Source organism: Phalacrocorax carbo, chromosome 2 (genome assembly GCF_963921805.1).
Source record: "Phalacrocorax carbo chromosome 2, bPhaCar2.1, whole genome shotgun sequence".
NCBI lineage: Eukaryota > Metazoa > Chordata > Aves > Suliformes > Phalacrocoracidae > Phalacrocorax > Phalacrocorax carbo.
The window spans coordinates 152,907,004-152,929,208 of record NC_087514.1 but is presented as its reverse complement, the minus strand read 5'-3'; the positions used below and the strand labels follow the sequence as shown (position 1 = coordinate 152,929,208).

At 38.1% G+C, this 22,205-nt stretch overlaps 1 protein-coding gene across 14 annotated transcripts in view; it reads left to right on the top strand.

Moving 5' to 3' along the window:
• The window catches only part of PARD3 (par-3 family cell polarity regulator), a 464,314-nt gene that overhangs the window by 39,235 nt on the left and 402,874 nt on the right, over positions 1-22,205 (top strand). For all 14 annotated transcript variants that reach the window (XM_064444947.1, XM_064444949.1, XM_064444944.1 and 11 more), the window contains exon 2: positions 12,110-12,211. In XM_064444947.1, coding sequence (XP_064301017.1) covers positions 12,110-12,211 — 102 coding nt within the window. The remainder of the gene's footprint in view (positions 1-12,109; positions 12,212-22,205) is intronic.

Sequence of the window (22,205 nt, the reverse complement as noted above, 5' to 3'; positions counted from 1 at the left end):
CTGGAGGTGACAAGGGAGAAGATAACTAAGGAAGTAAAAGGAGGCTTTTAATGCTAACCCCTGTCCTCCTGCATTAGTGCAATAATTTTCGGGGCTTAACTTGGCAAGCTTTGCTTATGCTGATAAGCAGTAACGCATCTAGGTCTGCGATACCCATCGCAGTATCAAGTTGGAAGGAATACTGGTGTAGTAAATGGAAGAGGCACACTTTTAAATAAAAATTTTCCAAGAGCTGGCATCTGTGTTTGCTTTAACATCTTCGAAGCCCTCTCTGTTTCTGCTGCTGGCCAGGTATGGAAGTGATGGTGAGCCATAAACAGATGTGGATGATGGAGGAGAAGGGTGGGTTTTGAGAAGCTGGAGGAAGAAGGAAGGTTACGGTACACTCAGCAGCCGTGGGGACCAGGCGATCTTTGGTGTGAATGGCATTCTAGAACTTTAACTGAGGTTAGGGAAGGAGTTTGAAAATGAGGAGAGTCACAGGTAATGTGAGGGTTCAGGGCAAGGAGAGGAGTTCAGGTTTTCCTGTTATGAGCTGCCTTTGCTACTTAGGGAGTGGGATTCTGGTTTCTTCTGGTTAAACTTGATTTGAAAAAGAGGCTTATTGAGGATTTGTGAGGAGGAACTGTAACTGATGACCTCTGAACAAAACATGGATGCAGATAGAAATAGCAGGAGAAGTAAAATGTGGAGTTGGTAGCACTCAGCACTAGTTCTGTGTTTTTTTTATTTTCCTGGTGAGGTCTCCAGCCTGCTATGGTGCTAATTGCATTTCATCTTAAACATGGTAATACCCTGCAGCACTGTCAGACAGTAGGAGTAGAGCCATGGTGTAAACCTAAGGTTACTTTAGGGTCAATTTTGTAAAAAAAGTCTTTCTCTTTAGAAGTTATGAACACATTTGAAAACAAAACAAATAATCCTTCAGATTACTCTTTTTAGGAGTTTTGTTTTAAGCTATTTTCCCTTCTTCACCCTAATGTGGATTGCTGCACTGCTGTTTCTGCTCTGGATTAGCAGCAATCAGAACCCTGAATTCAAAGAGACTGACAGATCTTATAAAATGATGATTATAGTAGTGGAATGTATATAGTGATTGTTCTCAAAGTTTCAGACAAATGCTAGGCATGTTTAGAAATGAGTGACTACACACTTAAATCACTACCACAAGAAGGTATTGAAATTACACTGCTTCAAAAAGGTTGGGCAGTTTGGAAAAGTATAGCTAAATATTGTTGCTAAAAATTGTTCCCTGGAGATGAAAATAAGGCCTGTTTTGGTTAAAATATCTTGAAAAGTATTTAACAGATAAATTAACATGCTGCTATGATTATTTCCACATTGCTTTTGCAGATGCTAACTGGAAACCAATTTTCCTTGGTGTGTTTGACCCAGAGGCATGTGTGTGTGTGTGTAAGCATATGTTTAACAGAGGTACTCTTCCATGGGTTTCTGATCTTTACCGGTGAGATGGAGGAGTGGTGGTGTGCAGGGGTCCTCTGGCCTCATGTCAGCATACTTAGGCAACGTAGAAAGCAAACAGGTGTATAGAACAAAGGAAGGGAATATAGTCTGGGAGCACTTTTTTAGGGCACAGCAGAAACTCCTGAGCCTTTCAGTCCCCCACGTGCTATTAGCAGGATTTCCCTGCAACACAAATCAGTAGAAATGCTCTACATATCTGTGCTGGGTCCTAGGACCCTGTGCTGATCTGTAGGTGTTTTTTAGCATATTTTAGTTTGTCACTCTTTATTTCTACCATATACTGGCTTGATCCAACAGACGTAGGTGATGCATTACTTCTCCTCTAAACCGGATAGGGAATTACTGTGTAGGCAGTGCCCAAGCACCTGCTGCTTTTGCATGCTGCTGTGCTGCGGAGCAGGGAGCATGGGGGATCTGCTCCCACATACACCTTGCTCGGCAGCAACTGAGGCAGGGGAGAGCTCATTGGTGCCCCTGGGCACGGCTGACCCAGTGGCAGGGGAGAGTGAGGTGTCTGGGATGCTAAAACTCTAAATCATATCAGAAATGTACGGTATCACAGCCAACCTAAATAGAGATAAACTTCCCTGTGATTCATGCAGCTGCTGCATTCCTTCCACGTGGTTCAGCAAAGCTGTCTATATGGCAAAGTCCTACTCACCAAGCCTTGACTGTGAAGCCCCCAGGGGAATAATACAGTCGTCAGAACAGAGAGTGACATTTCATATTCTTCATTAATTTCATAGTTTACGGGGTGTCGGAAATGTGAGGTGCTGTATATAATAATAGTTTTGCAACTTTCTGTCTATATTAATCATTGTTTAGGGTTCACATACTACCAGATTAATTGACTATGTCCACCTGGGAGCATATATCAAAACCGGTTGTTTTCACCTTTCACTGTGCTTGATATTAATGGTCCCCAAATGGAAATCTTATTTCTAGTACATTTCTGAAATAAATTAGGCTCTTTATCTCATGTTGGATGTCACTAGGGTAGACAACTGCATTTCTACCCTCCTAAATCTTCCTTTGAAATGTTTTTGCCAGACTTGCAATTTTTTTGTGTTTAATCAACATAGATCGATCATACCCATGCCAGTCTACAACACTCTGTATATACAGACACACATGTGTGGATGGTTATTCTAGTAAAGTCAATTATTCCAGTCTAAATCTAGTACTGAATTTGAAGGGCTATCATAGTGGCTGAAAAAAAAAAGATAAATACTTAAATCCAAGCAATGCTGTAATGATGGGTGGAGGTAAGAGAGAAGCTCTTGGAAGGAAGGGAAAGCACTTCTCTTTTTCATCAAATTCACTGATGTTTCAATTGTTTTGTTGAGCTGCAATTCAAAGATGCTCTTCAGCATCATTGCCCTAATTGTGATGACCCTGCATAGAGGTTGTGCACTATTACACCCAGCGCATTTCGCTATATATTCATGAGCTCTGGATTACTTATTTAATTAATTTAATTATTAATTATTAATTATTGATTACTGTAATTCATATCTGTCACCTGGAGTTAATGCTAGCAACTATAAATTGTAATTGATAAACAATTTTGTTGCATTATTAGTTGTATTTAAATGCATATTATGGAGTAAACTGTGTTACAGCAAAATAATCTGAAAAGGGCACATTCTTTTTACCTTACTTGTGGATTTAGCACACTTGGAGTTTGTGGCAGTGCTTGGATAGGTGTTTAGGAATTTCCTACAGAGGAATCAATCCCACATAAAAGTTTTATTTTGCCATTTGGACAGGACGGTATTATTCAGTGCTCACAGCATGGGCATGAGGGAGTGTAAAGATGCAGTGTCACTCCACTCAACATACTTTTCTCAAATATTTTATGCCCCCCCCCAAAAAAAAAACCAACAAACAACCCAAAACAAAACAAACGCCAAACAACCCAAAACGTAACTATGCACAGCATAAACAATCAGTAGTCGTGGTGAAAATGTGTTAATCTTTCATAGCCAAATGTAAAGCTTTATTCTTCATTTATTAATTCTCAGAGTTGGTCGCCATGTGCATTCTAGCAGCAGCACCAAATAACTTTTCCTTTTTTGTGGGTGCTTGACTTGATGCTAATAACAGAGTCCAGACGTTGGCAGGGCACTCAGGAGCCTGGACCTGCCCTTTGGTGGTGGCACCTCCTAGTGGTTAGAGGGCAGTGTGCTGTGAAGAAATGTCACTAAAATAATTTGGACAATGAGAAGTGTTTTCAGTACAGTACTTCTGGAATAGGCTACTGGAAGCCATGTGAAATGCAGCCAGAACGCCAGGACCTGGGGCTGTTGGTCGACAGCTGGCTGAACATGAGCCAGCAGTGTGCTCAGGTGGCCAAGAAGGCCAACAGCATCCTGGCTTGTATCAGGAATAGTGTGGCCAGCAGGAGCAGGGAGGTGATCGTGCCCCTGTACTCAGCACTGGTGAGGCTGCACCTCAGGTACTGTGTTCAGTTTTGGGCCCCTCACTACAAGAAGGACATTGAGGTGCTGGAGCGTGTCCAAAGAAGGGCAATGAAGCTGGTGAAGGGTCTGGAGAACAGGTCTTATGAGGAGCGACTGAGGGAGCTGGCGTTTTTTAGTCTGGAGAAGAGGAGGCTGAGGGGAGACCTTATCGCTGTCTACAACTACCTGAAAGGAGGTTGTAGTGAGGTGGGTGTTGGTCTCTTCTCCAAAGTTACTAGTGATAAGACAAGAAGAAATGGCCTCAAGTTGCATCAGCGGAGTTTCAGATTGGGTATTAGGAAAAATTTCTTAACTGAAAAGGTTGTCAAGCATTGGACCAGGCTGCCCAGGGAAGTTGAGCCTCCAGGGTTGTGTCTCATCCCTGGAGGTATTCAAAAGACATTTAGATGTGGTGCTTAGGGCCATGGTTTAGTGGTGGACTTTGTAGTGTTAGGCTTAACAGTTGGACTTGCTGATCTTAAGGGTCTTTTCTGACCTAAATGATTCTATGGTTCTGTGCCCAGTCCTGCACTGGAGAAAGAGGAGCCCCTGCACCGACACAGGCTGGCGAGTGGGCAGGAGCCAGCCGTGCAGCCTGGCAGCAGGGCACGGCCCAGAGATGGTGGAAGGGATCACCCCCGTGTTGGTCTGCATCCTGTTCTGGGATGTCCTGAGGTCTCTTCTGACCTAATTTGTTCCATGATATTATGATATCGGGTCGTATGGAGGTGATGTGCTATTTAATAGGTATCAGAAATGCGCAACCCATAGGAAAGTTGATTTAAATTAGTGATATGATTTCTCATGGATTGCAATAGATTGCTTCCACGTAAAGTAGAAAAGAAGACTTCCATGGTGCATGGAGGTAACTCATTAATAGCTTACATATCCTAAGATGTAGTATTTTGTTTAGAAAATTTTAGGGTAGGAAAACAGGAAGGGTAGCTGTAGAGTACATCTAAGAGCATCTTCCTTACAGATTTAGGAAGTAATTTATTTTCAGAAGAGGAAGAGATTTGTATATATATATTTGAAAGTTTATGCAAACTGTAGCGGCTAATGGCCAAAGTAAATTTACCATTTTTAATACTATCCTCCTGCTGTTTTTAAACAGCAAGATCCAATAGTTCCTTGATGCTTTTTATTTTTGTACCCCAGTGGTAATGCAGCTCACCTCGATATGTAGTAGTGTTCCCGTGGTTTACTGAACATATTATTTCAATTTAGTGGGTTTTAAGAGACATTTAATTGCCAATTGACTCATTTTTTTTTGTCTATCAGACTTCTATGCTGAGGACTGAAACTGATGCTGTAATGTGACAAATTTTTAAGTAAATTACTGTTATTGTTGAAACTGGACCTGTAGGATGCACACAAATCCTAACATTACTTTTTTTTTTTACTTCATAAACACTCTTTCCAACATTTCAGTGTCTCAGGAAGAGTGGTACTGGCCAGATGTTCAGATTTTGTCTTGGATGGATTTCTGGTAAGTTAAAGTCCTTTTAGCAAGGCTGGGAAAGCATTGTTGAGTGTAAAAGTGGAACAAGAAGCTTCAGTGATCGGACTTAGATGTTTCTCTCTTTTTATAACTCATTCATATCTGGGATCAGTATAATCCCCTTGGTTGAAGGCATTGTATATACACTTGTACGTTTGAAAAAATTGCATCCCTGACCAAACCCTCTTCTAAAGGCATGATTTATAACCTTCCTGGTTATTTTCTACTGTACAGCATTCAGCTATTTTCTGTGGTCCTCTGCAGCCCTGTTTTGCTTGACTTCATGGGGCACAGGGCAAGGTAGAGTAAACATGCTCTGAAATAGGTATGAGGGGAGTGATTGCAGATGGAGTGTGGTCAGAAATGGAAAAGGTAGCTGTCCTTGCAACTCCTCACCTGGTAACTTAAGAGTTATTACAGGTATCAGTTGCTTTCTGAAGTCTCCCAGGCTAAGTTCATTAATGGTAAGTATTTTGCTGGCTTGTGCCCTTGTAGAGATGGTGAATGTACTTATGTTGTATCATCGCCAGCTGTCTGTGATGCAGTTATCAGCGTACGTAAGAGAGTGCAATGGTCTTTGAAGCTGGTTTCCAGCTGCCCTCCCCTTGCTGCTGTCGTGTGTTACACAGCAGATCTTTGTGCCTGAAATTGGAGGAGACAAGTGATGGGAAGGAGATGCAATTCAAACCCAGGGACTTGTTCTTGCCATCTTGTTGGGCTGTGGAATGTAACTGGAATCCAGCTGACATTGCGAGTGTTCGTGGCTTCCCTTTGGCACCTGACTGCTTGTTTTCACAGTTCGTCCTGCAGTACAGAGCTAGACAGGGAAATGAATGAAATCATTGGCAAATTTTCAGATATATTAGGTTTTGTTAATGATTTTTTTTCCTTTTAGACTGTGTTAACATGCTCAAGTGCTGTATGCTGCTGAACAGACAAGTGTGGTGCATACCTGGCCTGATTTAGTTTGTTTTTGTCTGTGTGTACTCTTCTGGCACAAATGCTAAAGTTCTCAAAATACTCAGAACAGTGAAGATAGCCACACACATGGCCATGTAATCTTAAATTTCAAGAGGTTTTAAGCAGAAACTAAAAATACATACTTTCCCTTTATCTCCTCATTTATAAATGAGAAGTTACATTGACACGCTTGGATCTGCTTCTGTGCTTTCACTCATGCTGGTGGTGAGTCCATTTTCCTTTGAGAGTTACACAGAAACACCTGTGCATGACTGTCCAGTTGACAGTGTTTTTAAAAAAATCATTTAAGGATCTATGTACTGAGAAAGATCTTAAACCAAAAAGCTGTACATGTTATCTAGATTTAAATCATTTCAGTTTCAGAAAGATGACCTCTGATAGGAACAGAGAGCCTTGGTGAGCTCAGCTTGGCAAAACCAATCTGTTCCCTCACATACTGTTCCGTGGTAAGAAATAGTCTTCCTATTTTGGCCTGAACAGTTTGGAAAATATAGGGGTGTGTGTGGGGGACAATCTAATTTGCTTGATTTCAGGATGTGTAACAAATTGTACTAGCAACTACAGTTGGTCCGCACCCAGCTGAAACCTGCAGTTGGGAAACCTGAGTTGTTATGGTCAAAGAGGTACAGACACCTCTGTTCTCCCCCCATAGTGCTCTCTGGGTGGGCTTCAAACCAAACACAAGAAATCCCACCCCCAACTACCTAACCGTAGCCATACAGATAAAATAGTCTTTCTGATCTTTTTGATGCTTTGGGACATCCTTCTGGTGGGCAGGTGAGATTAAATCACAGCAGTGGGCATAATTTGTAAACACTGAGCATTGTTAGGTGGGCTTTTTGGGAGCCTGATTTTCTGCTTTGTCTTAAATAGATAGCTCCTTCTGACTGAGAAGTTTGTGGTGTTCTCTTCTTGTACAGCGTGGACAAAATATTTCAAAGAATGATCTTATTTGTTGTAACTTTCTATGTTAAATGCTTCTATACGTTTTTTGAAAGGATATGCTTACAAAAACCAAGACACCTATTTGGAACTAAAGGAATAAGAAATCTGCCTATGCCATTTAATAAGAACACTTTGTGGTTTCCATTCCTGTTTCTAGATCTTGTTTTCCACATATGGTCCTTGTTTCTATTGTGTGGGAACACAAAATTGTGAGCTACAAAATATTGAATGATACTACTTAAAGAAATGGTTTTCTCAGTTTTTACTTTGTGCTTTTTAGTAGTCATGTTGCATGGAATAAGCAGAATATCAATGGCTGCATTCTTACTGCCTTTGTAATGTGCTCTTGCTTCCACTCTCAGTGCTGGTGTTCACTTAGCAAATATTTATCTTCCATTATAGAGGACTTTGGGGCAGAAAATGTAGTGCTCATGAGCAATTATAAGTACCTTTATAATCATAGTCAAGCAGGATAGTTAAACGGGTGTACACAGGAAACAGGAGATCTGACTTGCTTAGACTTGAGCTGAGTGATGCAATATTTAAATGAAGATATAAATCAGGTTTAGCGTTACTTCTATCCTTGAATTCAATGAAGTGAACTTGCTAGTTCTTCTGCATGAACTGGTGACAAAGGCTTTTACAAAATAATTGTATGTTGCTAATTTACACGTTGGTGGAACAGTGTAGCTAATGAGTTTTCTATCGAGTGTTTATATATCTCTAAATGCATTGCAGGTTTGGAGACTGCAGTACCCTTTTAGACAATCATAACCATGAGAGGATATAAATGTGGCTTTGTTTTGTTGACAAAATGTGAAAATCTAATTGTAATATATAAATCCAAATTTTGAAACAACAGCAAAGCATCTGACTCTGGGATGTTTTCTTGAACCACAACTCTGAAGCAGGTTTCTTGAAAGGATTCTGCGTAATTTTTAAAGTTTTGGTTAGTATTTTTTTTCATCTTTACAGAAGCTGACTTTTTTAGACTCAATCTATTTTGTACTTTTCTTGTTACATAACTAGAAGGCATTTTTCTCTTCAATCGTGTGAGCACCCCGTTGCACGTGCCCTGAGCAGGCCATCTCTCTGTGGGTTAGTACTGGAGCAAGTTCCTAATTTGCGAGATCTCACTTGAGAGCCCAGTGCTGCCACTGGGAGAAGGTGACCCCGAAGGTGTTTTGGGTGTTCTGAAGGAGTGATTGGACTATTTTACCCTGCAGATGAAGTTGTGTAAACTCCAGTAAACTCTGCTAATTGCAGACTTCCACTTTATGACTCAGTAACTGGTCTAAGCCAAAACAGTATTTCTGACTGCTTCAGAAAATGCTTGAAGACTGCATTACTGCTATTGCATGGGGCATTATGAGTATCTGTTTACTGGCTACAGTGGAGAAATACAACTTGACCAAGCTGTGAATAGAGATACCCTTGTAACATTGATGTAGTAGTTACTTGAATTCAAATCAGTGTTAAGTTTTGTCCAGTTTCTTTTGTATTTAGCAAACAGTGCATATGAACTGACTCTTATACAACATATATTCATTGTAGACAGAACAGGGAATAGGAATTTATATGTGAACATTTATGCTGTTTAAGTGTATCCATGTCATTTGGTTGGTTAATACATAGAATTGGTCGTCACAATTTGGAACCATAAATAGCTAAGGATTATCTTAAATTGGTGTAATCACTAGCTTCAATGTTTTTGGGTTTGGTGTGTGTTTCGTTGTGTTGCGGGGTTTTTTTTAGTTTGTCTTTGTTTGCTTGTTTGTTTTTTTAAGTATTGTGTAACTAATCTCTTAAAAATGTGAGTACTCCCCTGCCAGCTAGACCTCTCTTCCCTCCTGAGCCTCCCCCACCAAATCTTTGATTTATGTGAAACCTTAAAATAGAGTAAAAGGGCCTCAAGAGGAGGACTGCTCTGTGAAGTTTGGCGAGGGATTTAATGAAAAGTTTCATTGTTACTTCATATTTACTTACCAAATCCTGCCAGAGTAAATTCTTGCCAAACTAGTTTTATATATTTCTTGTCTGGTCTTGCTAACATATTGTTTGTATCAGGACCTTGTCTGACAGGAAAAGCCACCAGAGCAGTTCAGGCTATGGCACAACAAATAGGTGATGCAGGAAAAATGAAGTCTGTCTAAAACTTCTTAAGCAATATTGAGAAACTAATTAGCAAAAGTGATGCAGCTTCTATATCAAATCTATTTTTAATGTAGATTGTGCATACTGAAATAGTGCACTAGAAGTGGGCGTTTCTACTATTGATTCTGTAATCGTGCATGTTTTCTTACATTTGCCTTGGAGGTGGGAAATACTTGTGGTAGGAAGGAAAAAAAAGGATACAGGAATATTGAAGTTGTAGTTTCAGTTGGGGTGCTGTTTGTTTTGATGGATGCAGTCAGGTCACTGAGCCAATATTGCAATTAGCTATCTTTAATGTTTCCATTCTTCAGTAAGAAGATTAAGTGATGCTAACAGAAATGAAGTGTGTGACATATGAGGGATTAGACTCTTAAAGCCTGAACTAGTTTTTCCATTTCTGATTTTGCAGTGAAGCCTGGCTTATGGTTCAATTCTGACTTGGATTTGAGATGGAGTAGTTAGCAGAGGAAACCTGAATCAAGTTCTTTGGGAGTGCAAGATGCTTTCTGGCTCATCAGTTTGGTTATGTCTTCAAAGACTGAGTTTTCCCAGCTGTGTCTGTCTCTGGTGCAGATACGAGAGGCAGAGGAGATTTTTGTAATGAGCTGGAGGATGAGGAAGGATCCTCTTTCCTTTTAGTTTGAGAGCAGAGTTTACAAAGGCACCTCTTCAGCACATTTCCCTTTAGAACTTGTTTGTTAAGGAACTTTGAAGAATTTCTGGTTTACGCAGAAGGCTTTTTCCAGCCCTGTCTGTGTTAGTGGAGTATCAAACTCAACAAAAACTTTATCCCAGTATTTGCATTATGTACCTTTTTACAGAGTAAATTTCTGTAATATGTAGCTATGTGTGCACCTTTGTATGCATGACACTGTGAATAATGTAGTACTATTTTTAATTATTCCTTAATTTTTACTTTAAAAAAAAAAAAGGACACTGAATTATCTCCTATAATGTGCTACAACAGTAAGTGCAATTTGGGGAAAAGCCATATCTAGGACAATCAGTTAATTGTATAATAAATACTTGCTTAGTAGAAGTGTAAGGTAATGATATTTAATACTTAGAGATATTAGAGAAAAAAATTCTGTAATTTAATTTCTGAAATGACAGCCTGCTGGCTGTAAAATGTAATTCTGAACCCTGATCATCTGATGATGATGATTTACAGCAGTATTTAAGGTGCATGTACTTACACAAACAATGAAGTAAGTTTCATGGTTATCAAATTTCTCCAGAATCTTTGACCTATGCATATATATCATGTACAAATAAAGAGCTCTAGGATATTAAAAACAAAATTAATACCCCTTGATGTTCTTTCATGCAGCATGCTGTCTAACATTTTATGCAGTATGTCCTGTCAAGGTTTAAACACACATATGGATTTAGAGGAATTCTGGTGGTCTCATTTCTTGTCCTTTTCCAACCTTTAAGAAATCAAATTATTTTCAAGTTCTTTAAGTGTGGTTGTTTGGTTTTTTTAAAAAGTTTGTTTGGGTGGGTTTTTTTCATTTGGTTCAGGTTTGGTTTGTTTCGGGGTGTGGTCTCTTTTTTTTTTTTTTTTTGACTTCTAGACACCTGTACCTGAAAAGGCTTGGATGCTAATTGCTATTTTTAGGAAGTTAGGCACTTTGCAAGATGTTGCAAGTTCGAAGGTCCTCATATTAGTCACTTTCTGCAGTCGTGCCTACTCAGTGAAAAGCAAGGAAGCTCTCTTGCTGCTCGGCACTTAACAACAGCCCAGGGCATTGGCACTGTTATGGGGGAGTATTTGAGAAGCAAGAAAAGATTATGTATCATGTTCAGGTTGTGTGTTTATAGTACAACTTTCTCCTGTTAGAAAACAAACCCTTTAAGAATAGCATGTTGAGTACTAAACAGCACTCAGGTCATGTAGCGATCTGTAGAAGACGCTTTGTGGACACAACCTTGTTCTATCAGTTATGGTTTCCTTTTGTATCAAGAGTAGGAATGAAGGCTATAAAGCCAGTCTTCCCAGTTAGTGGTAGACACATTTATGCACACAAAACCACACATGCATATATATACAAACATATATGTGTGTGTATATGTACCTTTTTAAATTAAAACATGTAAGATTTAGATACCCCATCTACCAACTCTACCAAAGCACAGGTAGAAAGCCTTTGACATCGTTTAAATATTGGTTTGTTCCCTATAGCTGTCCTGTGAAAAACCCTGCGCTTTACAGCTGTCTTGTAACGTTTTGTGCCTGTTGACCACCCTCTGAGATACTTTATTTTGAGGATGATATAGTTTCCTTTTATATAGTGTGTATATTCAGTAACACCGGGAATGCTGTTCCCCTGTGTGTCAGTGATGGGACTGTGACTCATGAAGAGCTGACAAAAGTGCGAAGAGTATGTGTCTAATCTAGGGTGATTTAAAAAAAGAACTTTGACTTTACATCTCAATTTACATTTATTTACAGGAATATGACCTAAATGGATGTTTTAATGTTGAGCATTTGTAGAACTGCAGTGATATCTATATGGTGGAATAACCTTTTTCCGTTGGTATGTGATATCTGATATTTTTTTTTTCTCCTTTTATGCAGGATCCAAACTACTGGATACAAGTACATCGACTGGAGCATGGGGATGGTGGGATCTTAGACCTCGATGACATTCTTTGTGACGTAGCTGATGACAAAGACCGTGTAAGTACAAATAGCTACTGCGTGTCGGCATATCAGCACATCAGCTTCCCTCACATGCTCAAAAATGGGAGTCAATACAAAAGTTTTTCTTTTTTAATATAATTTGCTTGACAGATGTGAGAGGTCTGTTACTGTTAGTTTTAAAGAAAGTACAGGAAATCTTTTCTTGAAATAATGGGTTTTCCATTCTTTTTGGTTCTTAAAAGTTCAAGTAAGAAAAGGAGGCTGCAAGAATAAAGAAACCTCGTACAGTGGAACAATAATGCAAAAAAAATCAATTTGTAAATTAAAATTTTAGCTTCATGTTACCAGTTGAATATGTGAAAAATACATGCTGTTTTTAAACTGTGGAGGGTTAGTGGATAGTTTTTCAAAAATCTTTTTGGGAGGAATTGTTGGTTACACAGAACTGGAGAAAATAATTAAACGCTGCAGGGTCTTGAGTGCCTTTACTCTTTTTTAAGTAGAGATTTAGAGCTCAGTCAGCTAAGAGGTTTTTGGTTACTGGCTGTTAGTTTGAGTTTATAGATACTTGTGTCTTTGAATTATATGTTCAAGAAGGGTAAGGTAAGAAACACTGTGGCAAACTGTAAAGTCGTATGTAAATAGGCTACTTTTCTCTGCAAAGCTTTGTGTTTGCTGAAGCTCTTGAGAGCATCTGAGCCTGATACAGACTTCAGTTTGGAAATGTGTTTCAGGACCCCACTCCCTTCACAGACAGGATCCTTAATTGCATCTGTTGGAAGCAACAGGCACTCTAAAGGCTCCTTGAAAACTGACCAAGTGATGACTCTTAGGCTAATTTTTCAGAAATAAATACTTTGCCTGCAGTTATTTCTTGTGACAAAATTTAATTCACATGGTTATTTCAGCTGGGACTTCATAAAGAAAAATTATGTGAGGAGTCTTGGGACATGGAGACTCCTCACTGTCTGAAATGCTGGGATTACTCAAGCTGTATAGAGTAACAGTGCTGAGTTTTCAGGAATTTATTCCATAAAAATAGTGCCCAGCTAAGATTTCACGAAAAGCTAATTAAAACCTCTAGTTAGTTATCGCATATTGAAGTGCTCAGCTGAAAGATTAGTTTAGGTTTTGGTTACAGGCCTCAGGGAGCCTGGTGCAGGTTGTCACTATATATATATATATATGTACTATATATATATCTTTATATATTTTTTTTTTAAAAAAAAACTTATTTGAATCACGCACTTCCTAGCTCCTCCCTTCAGAAGGAGAAGTTTGAATTCTGGTGACTTCAAGACCTCATTCTTTGGCTGTTACCTTGGCTTGCTGCCTTCAGGTGGGGTAATTCCTCACAGTGAAACTCTGTGGGTGTTTTTATGTGTGTGACTAATAGATTAAAAACTCTGACTGCAACTGAAACAGGCAAAGTCATTATTACAATATTGTTTTTGCGTATAGATGGACAAGATACCTAGTAATTAGTAGTATTTATTTCTGCATTTTCCAAGCTCATATGCTGATTCTGTGAATCTGGCACGTCTCTACTGATAGCACTTATCAATTAAATTATTTTTTTTTTAAAGGACCTTGTAGCATTGATTATGAAGGTGTACTATAAACATGCACTGTGCTATACTGCTCTATATCCTTGAATTAATCATTCTCACTGGACCTTCAAGTTTGAGTCTTTTCAAGCATTTCAGTCATTAGTCATTGTTCTTCAGTTTCCTGTCATATATTTTACAGCTGGGCTTCCTGGTTCCCTTTAGTTTTGGATTGTTAGCTTTGCATTTGATACTTCCTCCATAGCAAGCATATCAACTAGTTCTGTGATAGCAGAACCTGATATAGGTCTCATCAATGCAAGGTTCTGACCGTATCTCCAGTCAGTGGTATTTTATATATATGTACACTTAAGCATGTCTTGTTAAAAAGCATTTAAACAGATGATGTCTAAACATTTAATTAAATTATTACTGAGGTCTATAGGATTAGTTAGGCTCAAAATTAAACATTAGCCTGTATCTTTTTTTAACTGGGACAAAAATATCTAGGATATTGCAAAATTAAATGCTTAATATCTTTGTGTTCATTTTCGCAAGGAAGTTCTTTACATTCTTGAAGATTAGTTCATTGTGCTATTCACTACCTATCATGTATACTTTTGAAAATCAGTTTGCTCTTATCATGGTTCTTTAGATGTAAGGATCATTCCCACAGTGATAAATATAATTTTTGTCTTTTTTATGTTGCTTTTATGCCATGATCATTTGTGCAGTGTCAGATAAGCACAATACAGAATGCGAAGCAGCTATGGACCAGTTTGTCCTCTTGATGAATTTACTGCTCTGTATAGTCAACTATATTAGTAAAATAAAACTCTAAGTAATGTGAAGAATATATTTACTTCTCTTCGACTGTCTCCATGGAGAAGATGTTCTATCCTATAACAAATACTAGGACCCTCAGAGACAACAGCTGTTCTGAATGGAATAAGAGAAGTATCTTAGTGATGGTGTCCTTCACATTAAAATGCAGCATGGTAGGGTGACTTTATTTGGCTTCTTCAGTCCCTGTATTTTGGTATTCTTTTGTCACTTACTAAGAGCAAATGGATGAGTAAGGGTTAACTAGTTATTCTCTGGAATAATGTTGTTCCCCCTTAAAAAAAAGGATCAAAACATGAAACAAACTACATGGCAAAATTGATTTTGCTAAGCTGTTTGTTCCTTTCTGAAATAGCTTTTCTTAAGCCCTTTAATATTGTTCACTGTGAAAGTGCATAATGCATTCTAACTTAGCTGGCCTGCAGCTTCGACATTCATATTACACAATATCACTACACATGAAGTTGCTGATGAAAACTTGGTTAATGCAGTTAATTGTAGTAGCAGTATTAAAAATTAAAAAATGCTCACCTAGATAATTTTTTTTATTGGAACACTTTTTTGTGATTGATTGAAGTGCAAATTTTGTCCAGGGTTTATTATGGAAAGACAGTTTTCAGTAGAAATATATCAGTTTTTTATATTTATCTGTCTCTCTGTATACATGAATAGAAATGGATTATCTTGTCCTTGTTGTCTTTGTAAAAACCAATTTGGCTACAAGAAAAAAGAATCTGTTTTCAACTAGGGGCATCTATTCTAGTCCTAATTACAAGCATCTTTGGTACTGCTTGAGGAAAGTCCTTGAAAGCTTGGGCAGATGAATAGCCAATATCCATTTTCCAGAAATAAAGGAGACGTAACTCTTTTTAACTTGCTTTTAGTCAACTGCATAACCTATTTTTGTTATTTTTAAAATATAAGTTTCTTGTGCATTTAGTGATTAGAACTATATTTTAAAGACAGGTTAACAACCTGATTTGTTTAGATTTCTGCTACTTGGAAAAGTAGCCCTTCATCTGAAGGCTCACAAAGAACATATGTCAACTTGACAAGTTTCCAGCTTGATGATAACATACTCGGTGACCTCAGTTCAGTTCTTAGGAGGCAGACATTCTCAACAGCAAAAAAACCCAACTGAACAAAAAAAACCCAAACCCAACCATCCTTAACCATGGTTTTTCCAGGCAGACTGAAGCACACAGATGCTTCAGTGATCCTCATACTTTGGGTGTAATATGAAAGTAGTAAATGAGGGATTTTATAGGCCCTTGTTTGTCTGTGGAAAAAGTATTTAGGAAATTATAGTATAATCTCTTATTTTAAAAGTATGTGTATGAATATAACTTGCTCCCAGTTGAATTCTCACTGAAATAGTCACTTGTATTTTGCACAATTTAAAAAAATTACTGTGTGTGTGATTTTATATAAGTTTTTCCTAGCTAGTAACTCTCAGGCTGTTGCTCAGTGTCTTATGTTTGGTGTAGCTACATTTCTGAAAAATCAGAGGCTTTCCTTCCCAAGAGAACAACAAGGAACTAACTACCATTAACAGCTACTGGTTTTGGTGAGCAGTTGGGCAAATAGAGCTAGTTTGAAACAATGTAGGTTATGAAACTAATAGCAATTATTCATAAATTCATTTGCCCAAATGTATTAGGCTTTTGGCAGCTTGGGATTAGCAATTTATAAATGTAAAAGCTTTGAGATCTTATAATTTCCTTCATCACTGCCTAATAAATTCAGCACACTAGTTCTCAAAAAATAACCACTGTATTTTCATGTATGCTTAGAGTTACAGCCTCGGTTTTGTTCTCTAAACTAAGGAAAGGGCTTTCTTTGCTTGACTTATTGTTCTCAAATATTCACACAGCTCTTCCCTCTGCATAATTCATACTTAGGCCCACTGGGTGCAGAGATAAAAGGCAGAGGAGTTTGGTTTGGTATTGTCTGGAGTGAAGCTCCGTGCTTCCCACAGCGTGTGTGTGTGTGATGTTAGTATCTGGCCCAGTCACTGTAAGACCAGGGTGATGTTGGTGCTTGCTGCTGGTTAGACTTACCCTGAACCTCCTAGGAAGATGCACAAGAAGCTGCTGTTTTGAGTGGAGTACTGTTGGTGAGAACGGGGTGGAGATTCATTTCATAGATCTGTGCAGAAACGAAGTTTGTAAACATTCATGATCTAGAGTTAATTATGTTAAGTAATCAAATTGCTGCTGAAATTCAGTGAGGTCAATTGCACTTCATTTGCATCCACTTTTAGAGACCTGCAGAGACTCTGTTAATATTATTATTAATTTAATGCTTGCTTGCTTCTAGCATGGTGGGAGAAAGTCTTTGAGCAGCTTCTTCATATAATATGAAGGCATATTAGGAGCTTTTCCCAGGGTAGTGGAAAGGAAATGAACTTTTGGGTTTTGTGTCAAACATATGGTCAATTCTAAGTAATACTGTTGTTTTGTTTACTTCCTCGTGGAAAGCACTGTTGAGTTAGAGAGGCATGTGATACACAAAATGTGGGTTTGGAAAGGACAACTGTTATTTTGTTTGTCACAAATGTTAACTTGAAACCAACACAAAAACAAGTCTATTTTGAGCAAATGCGTTATGATATTGAGGTTAAAGGACTAGCTAGGGACTGGAGGACTGTCATTACAATACCTCGCTGCTATTGATTTCTGTTCTGTCACTTATTTTTAGGGACAGATATGTAAGACCCCAGTTCTATAATGAATTCTGGGTAGACCAGTGACAACATGATGCTGGTAAAAAGAATGAGATTCTGGTAATCCTATGTCTGTTCATTCTCCAAAATGTTAAAGAGCTCTTGAACTTGATGAAAGTTGCACAGATAAACTTGTGTTATCTTTAGATTTCCATCAACACATAATCGGAATACTCAAAATAGTGCTTGTTCTAAATTTGGGTGTCTCTCTGCCTCATTTAAGCAAACTTACAGCTGAATTTACATTTGAATTCTCTTTGTCTTTGCAACTTAAGAATTTAACCCTAAAACAGTGAGCAGAGAACAAAAATCTTTTTGTTGTACTTCTGAAGTTTTGTTTCTGCCATTAACAGATTAAAACCCTGGAGTGAATGAAAGAACATCTAGGTCCAGTGCAGCAAATCTGACAGCAAAACCTAAAAATGCCAAAAAATTACTCAAATATATGATTCTTAGTATTTACAATACCATGATTGGTACGCCCTTTTTCACTTTTCCTCAAAACTTTTCCACCAAATTAAATTTCAAGTACTGCCGTGATTATCTCTGTCACTTTGTACAGCTTCTCTCTTGTTCTGTGACTGCCTTCCCTGTATCCCAGGAAAACAGGATGACCTTGAAACAATTTGTTGTTACTCATAAATGACTTGGCAAAACACATTTTGAGCATAAGGCGTTCTTTTCTTGTAACAGCTTAAAATAACTACTTGAGCCACAGAGCTTGGGAAAGTATTGATACTATGAAAGAAACACTTCGTATAACAATTCCATTATTATTTTCTGTTAAAAAAATCAAAATCTTCAGTTTAACGATGAGCTTTTGATGTCATCTAGTATTCTGCAGTGTGATTTGATTTTAATTACATCTTTAGAAATTGACAATTTGATATTAACTGCAGTTCTGACAAATTGATAAAAATGGGATGTTTCTGTTTTAACCAGGTTTTCTTGAATTAACACTATTGACGTATTACTGGGATGGCCATATGATTTTTAGGTCTGACTTCCTGATGGATTTAAAGCAGAAAATCAAAGTTTTTATACAGTCTTTATTCCCAGCTGCTATTTAATGAAGACATATGTGGAAATAGCATACTCCAAATATAAATATTTTCTGTTGATGAATGGAATTAGTTGTAGTATGGAATGGAATGGTTGTAGTATTTCTGATAAACCAAATTGTAACTTCACAATGTTTATGGATGAGACTAAAACCCATGGAAGTGAGGAAATACTGGACATAATATATTAATGTTGAAACATGTGCATTTTCCAATAATGAAGGGATATTAGATACCACTAAATGTTATCTCCCATCTGTAGCTCTTAGTTTTTCCATCTTTCTCAGCACTGTTCTTCAAGTTATTAATATCATCATCATTTATTTTTTGTAGCTCTCTGAAGACAGCATTTCTGTTCATGATTTATTGTTTATTTTTGGGATAAACTGCAACATCCCAATTCCTTTCCTGTATTACTGAAGTAGTTGTATCAATGCACTAAGAATTCCCAGATGGGAGAGCAGTGACACTTGCAAATTAGTGCCCATGGAGCTGCAGGTAAATCTGACTTCTGAAAGTTGAATAATTTGGTGAAAACTGTTCTTTGGGGAATAGCAGGCTCATGCCTTCAGTTCACTGAAGGATCTGGCAAGCTGAGGATTAAAGGCAGAGGACTTCGCTGCTGGAGGTAGTTGAGGTGTGAAGGAAGAAGAGGGAGGGTGGGAACACGAGTGGGCTGAGACCTTCCCTTTCAGTTTAGCAAAGCTGCCGGTGGCTGCAGAGCTGCCAGAGCGGTCCCTGTGGCTAAGCAAGGCGTAGAGAGGGAGCAGGTGATGGGATTTTGCTGCTGTACGTGCTGGTGGTGAGCCCTCTGCTTCCTCCAGGCACAAACCAAGCAGCGAAAAAGGATTTTGTAAAAATAGCAAAAGCACAGAGCAAATGCCAACATTGATTCCAGGTATAGATTAAAGTTTTCTCTACCAGCAGTCTCTAAATGGGCCAGGACTCTTAGCCTTAAAAAGAGGTTTGAAGAAGCAAGCTGTAGATGATTGTAAAATCAGAGGAATCATTCTTTGTCTTGTTCAGTGCAAGATCTGAGGGCATCAAACAAAATAAAAGTTTTCATTAACAAAGCAAATACCACCTTTTGTTTTCAAATTTGTTTTCTTTGAATGGTGCAGATTCTTGTATTTAGGGGAACTGTGAATAAACATAATCCAGACCTTTTCCTGTATCTTCAAAGATTTTAAGGATCTCTGTCCTGTTCTGTTTCCTTTGTAATTTAGTTTCTCTCATTTGGAAACCCCTTCATTATCTCTGCTCATTCTTGTTACATTTCTTGCACCTGTTTTAGGTCTAATGTGATTTTTTTTTTTAAGTTAAATGATCAGGATTGTAGCTAGTATTTCATACGCAGTTGGATATGTTTTAATGGAGTTTTAAAGTTTATTTGTGCCTTTGTCCCTGTCAATTGCTAATATTTATTTTTGTGCAAATAAGCATGATTAGAGTATATCATAAAAGTACCTATCTGCAAAAGGCTTTCACACTTCCCTTGACTTAATTTTTATGATATATCAGAATACTTGTTATTTTTATCAAATGCTGCAGATGCTTCAAGAAGTTTTGGAGGACATTTTTTTTTTTGAGGTGTGATTTAAAAGCGTGCACAATGATGAATTATCTCCTTACTTTTACTCTTCAAAAAGATGATGCTTGTAAATCATGGGAACCTGGTAATTTACATAGGGTCTCAATTTGTGAGAAAGAGTCTCTTTAATCTAAACTTTGGTGTAAACCACAGAGAGTGAAATCATGATGGTCTCGCAGTGTCTAATGTTAGTAACACTGAAGGTCAGTATGTGCCTATGGATGATGACTGCTACAGTATTATAAACCCATCACACTTAAGAGATATGTTGTACTAAAAATACTTAATAATGGATTTTTTTTCTATGTTCTGTAGTAAATACAGATTAACTACTTAGATGTAGATAATATGAAGCAGTGATTTCTAATTCTTCACAGTGTAAATCATAGAAATCTGCAGTGAATCTAGAATTAGGCCATTGTGGCTAATAAATGCATGATGTTCTGATAGCTTTTCATTAATTTTAGCAATATCAATATGTCCTAGAGGTATATTACTCATCCTACAACAAAGGAAGAAATGGCAAAAAAAAGTTGGTTTTGGGAATTCATTAACACTACCCTCTTACTCCTTGGTATCAGTAGGTCTTAAAAGAAATGCTGTTCCAACTTCACAGATATTTCCTAACAGAGGTGGTGAGACTCATACACTAGAGGACTGACCCATATTAAAGCTTAATTATAGTAATGGATAATCCTGCAAGTATAAATTATTCACAGTTGTTTTGTATGCGAAGTAGAGTCATGAATAAATTAAGGAAAAGTTTCTGGAAAAGACCCTGGACAGTGGCCTAAGTTTGTCAAAAGATAGTTTTCCTCCTTGTCTTTTAACCCAGATTTAAATCTGGCAGCATTAGGTTTGGGGGCGCATTCCCATATGCGCAGCTATGTGCTTTGGGTATGTTCTGCTTAATGGAAACCAATAGCAGCAAGTCTTGGGGCTCTAAACCCTTGTAGTGTTCCTTGACTAATACATTATGCAAAGGAAACATTCCTACCTAAAAACAGTCCTGGTGCAAAAGTTGCAATCTCAGCTGTCTGATAAGATTCCCACACTCTCACTAGGATGAGAATTCATTAGTGTTACCCTCATATCTGTTGATACAAGAAGGTCTTAAAACAGTGCTATAACTTCATGATTATTTTCCCTAGAAGGATTATACGATTCATACATAGGCTTGGACTTTATTTTCCAGTCATCTTAGTAGATAAAGTACTTCCTAAGTTTGTAGTGTGAATAGTCTTTCTGACAAGGAGAGGAAAGGGAATATTTAATTAGGTTAAAACAGGGCCCCTAATGAATGGGGCAGCTACCTCATGCTGAAGGTTCCTTCAACAAGTGCCTTGGATCCAAAGAGAAGAAAATAATGCAGTTGTTTTTTGGGAGCTTTTACCAGTCTGACTTTTCAGGTGCCTTTCTAGCAGTAGCACAGAAAGGAAGGAGTTAAGAAGATGCTTTGAACCCAAAGTCTTCTGCTTCATCCCCACACCCTGTTGGTGTACTTCCACACCCTGTTGGTGTGCAGGGAGCTACCTTCCGTTCACCTTTAGCGTGCTCAGCAGGATAGTCACTACATTTTTCAGATTAGCATCACTGCTGAAGCCTGTTTGAGTTTATACAGCAAGAAGGAGTTCTGCCTGCTCTTTGGTGACGTACCATTGCAGGACCATCGGCTTCTTCCATTTGTACAACGCGTTTGAAGAACTGAAATTGTCCTTAGATGGGTTCCGTTCCTTGTGGGTTGCTCCACTTCCTATAGGATTGAAGACTGTGGTCTGTAAGCTTGCTGGAAGCTTGATGTAACTGACTTTTTATTTTCCTGGGACACTGTTTGCTTGAAGGTAACCATACTTTGGTGGATGAAATGGCAGACACACCTAAGAGGAAAATTACAAAGAAGTCGTCGTCTTTTTCGTATGATCGCCGGAGAGATTCAGTGAAAGTTAGGAGACAGTCCAAGTCTCTTAGCTTTAAATCAGCTACACTGGGTGCTCAAAAAAGGCAGACACAGGAAAAGCAGGTTTGTATTTGGATATTTCTCAGAAAAATATCCTTCCTAAATTCTGAAAAAGATTGTAAAACTTGCTGTGTTAATACGAAGCAGAAAACAATCTCTGCTGATTTGCAATCTGTATGACAGTGTGTATGTGTATACATACAAGCTTGTGTGCAGGTAAATCTGGATTTTTTGCTATAATATTTCTTAAGAGCTAGCTAAACTTGTGGTGTACATCTTATTGTAAGAAAAGTTTGCATCTTCTCT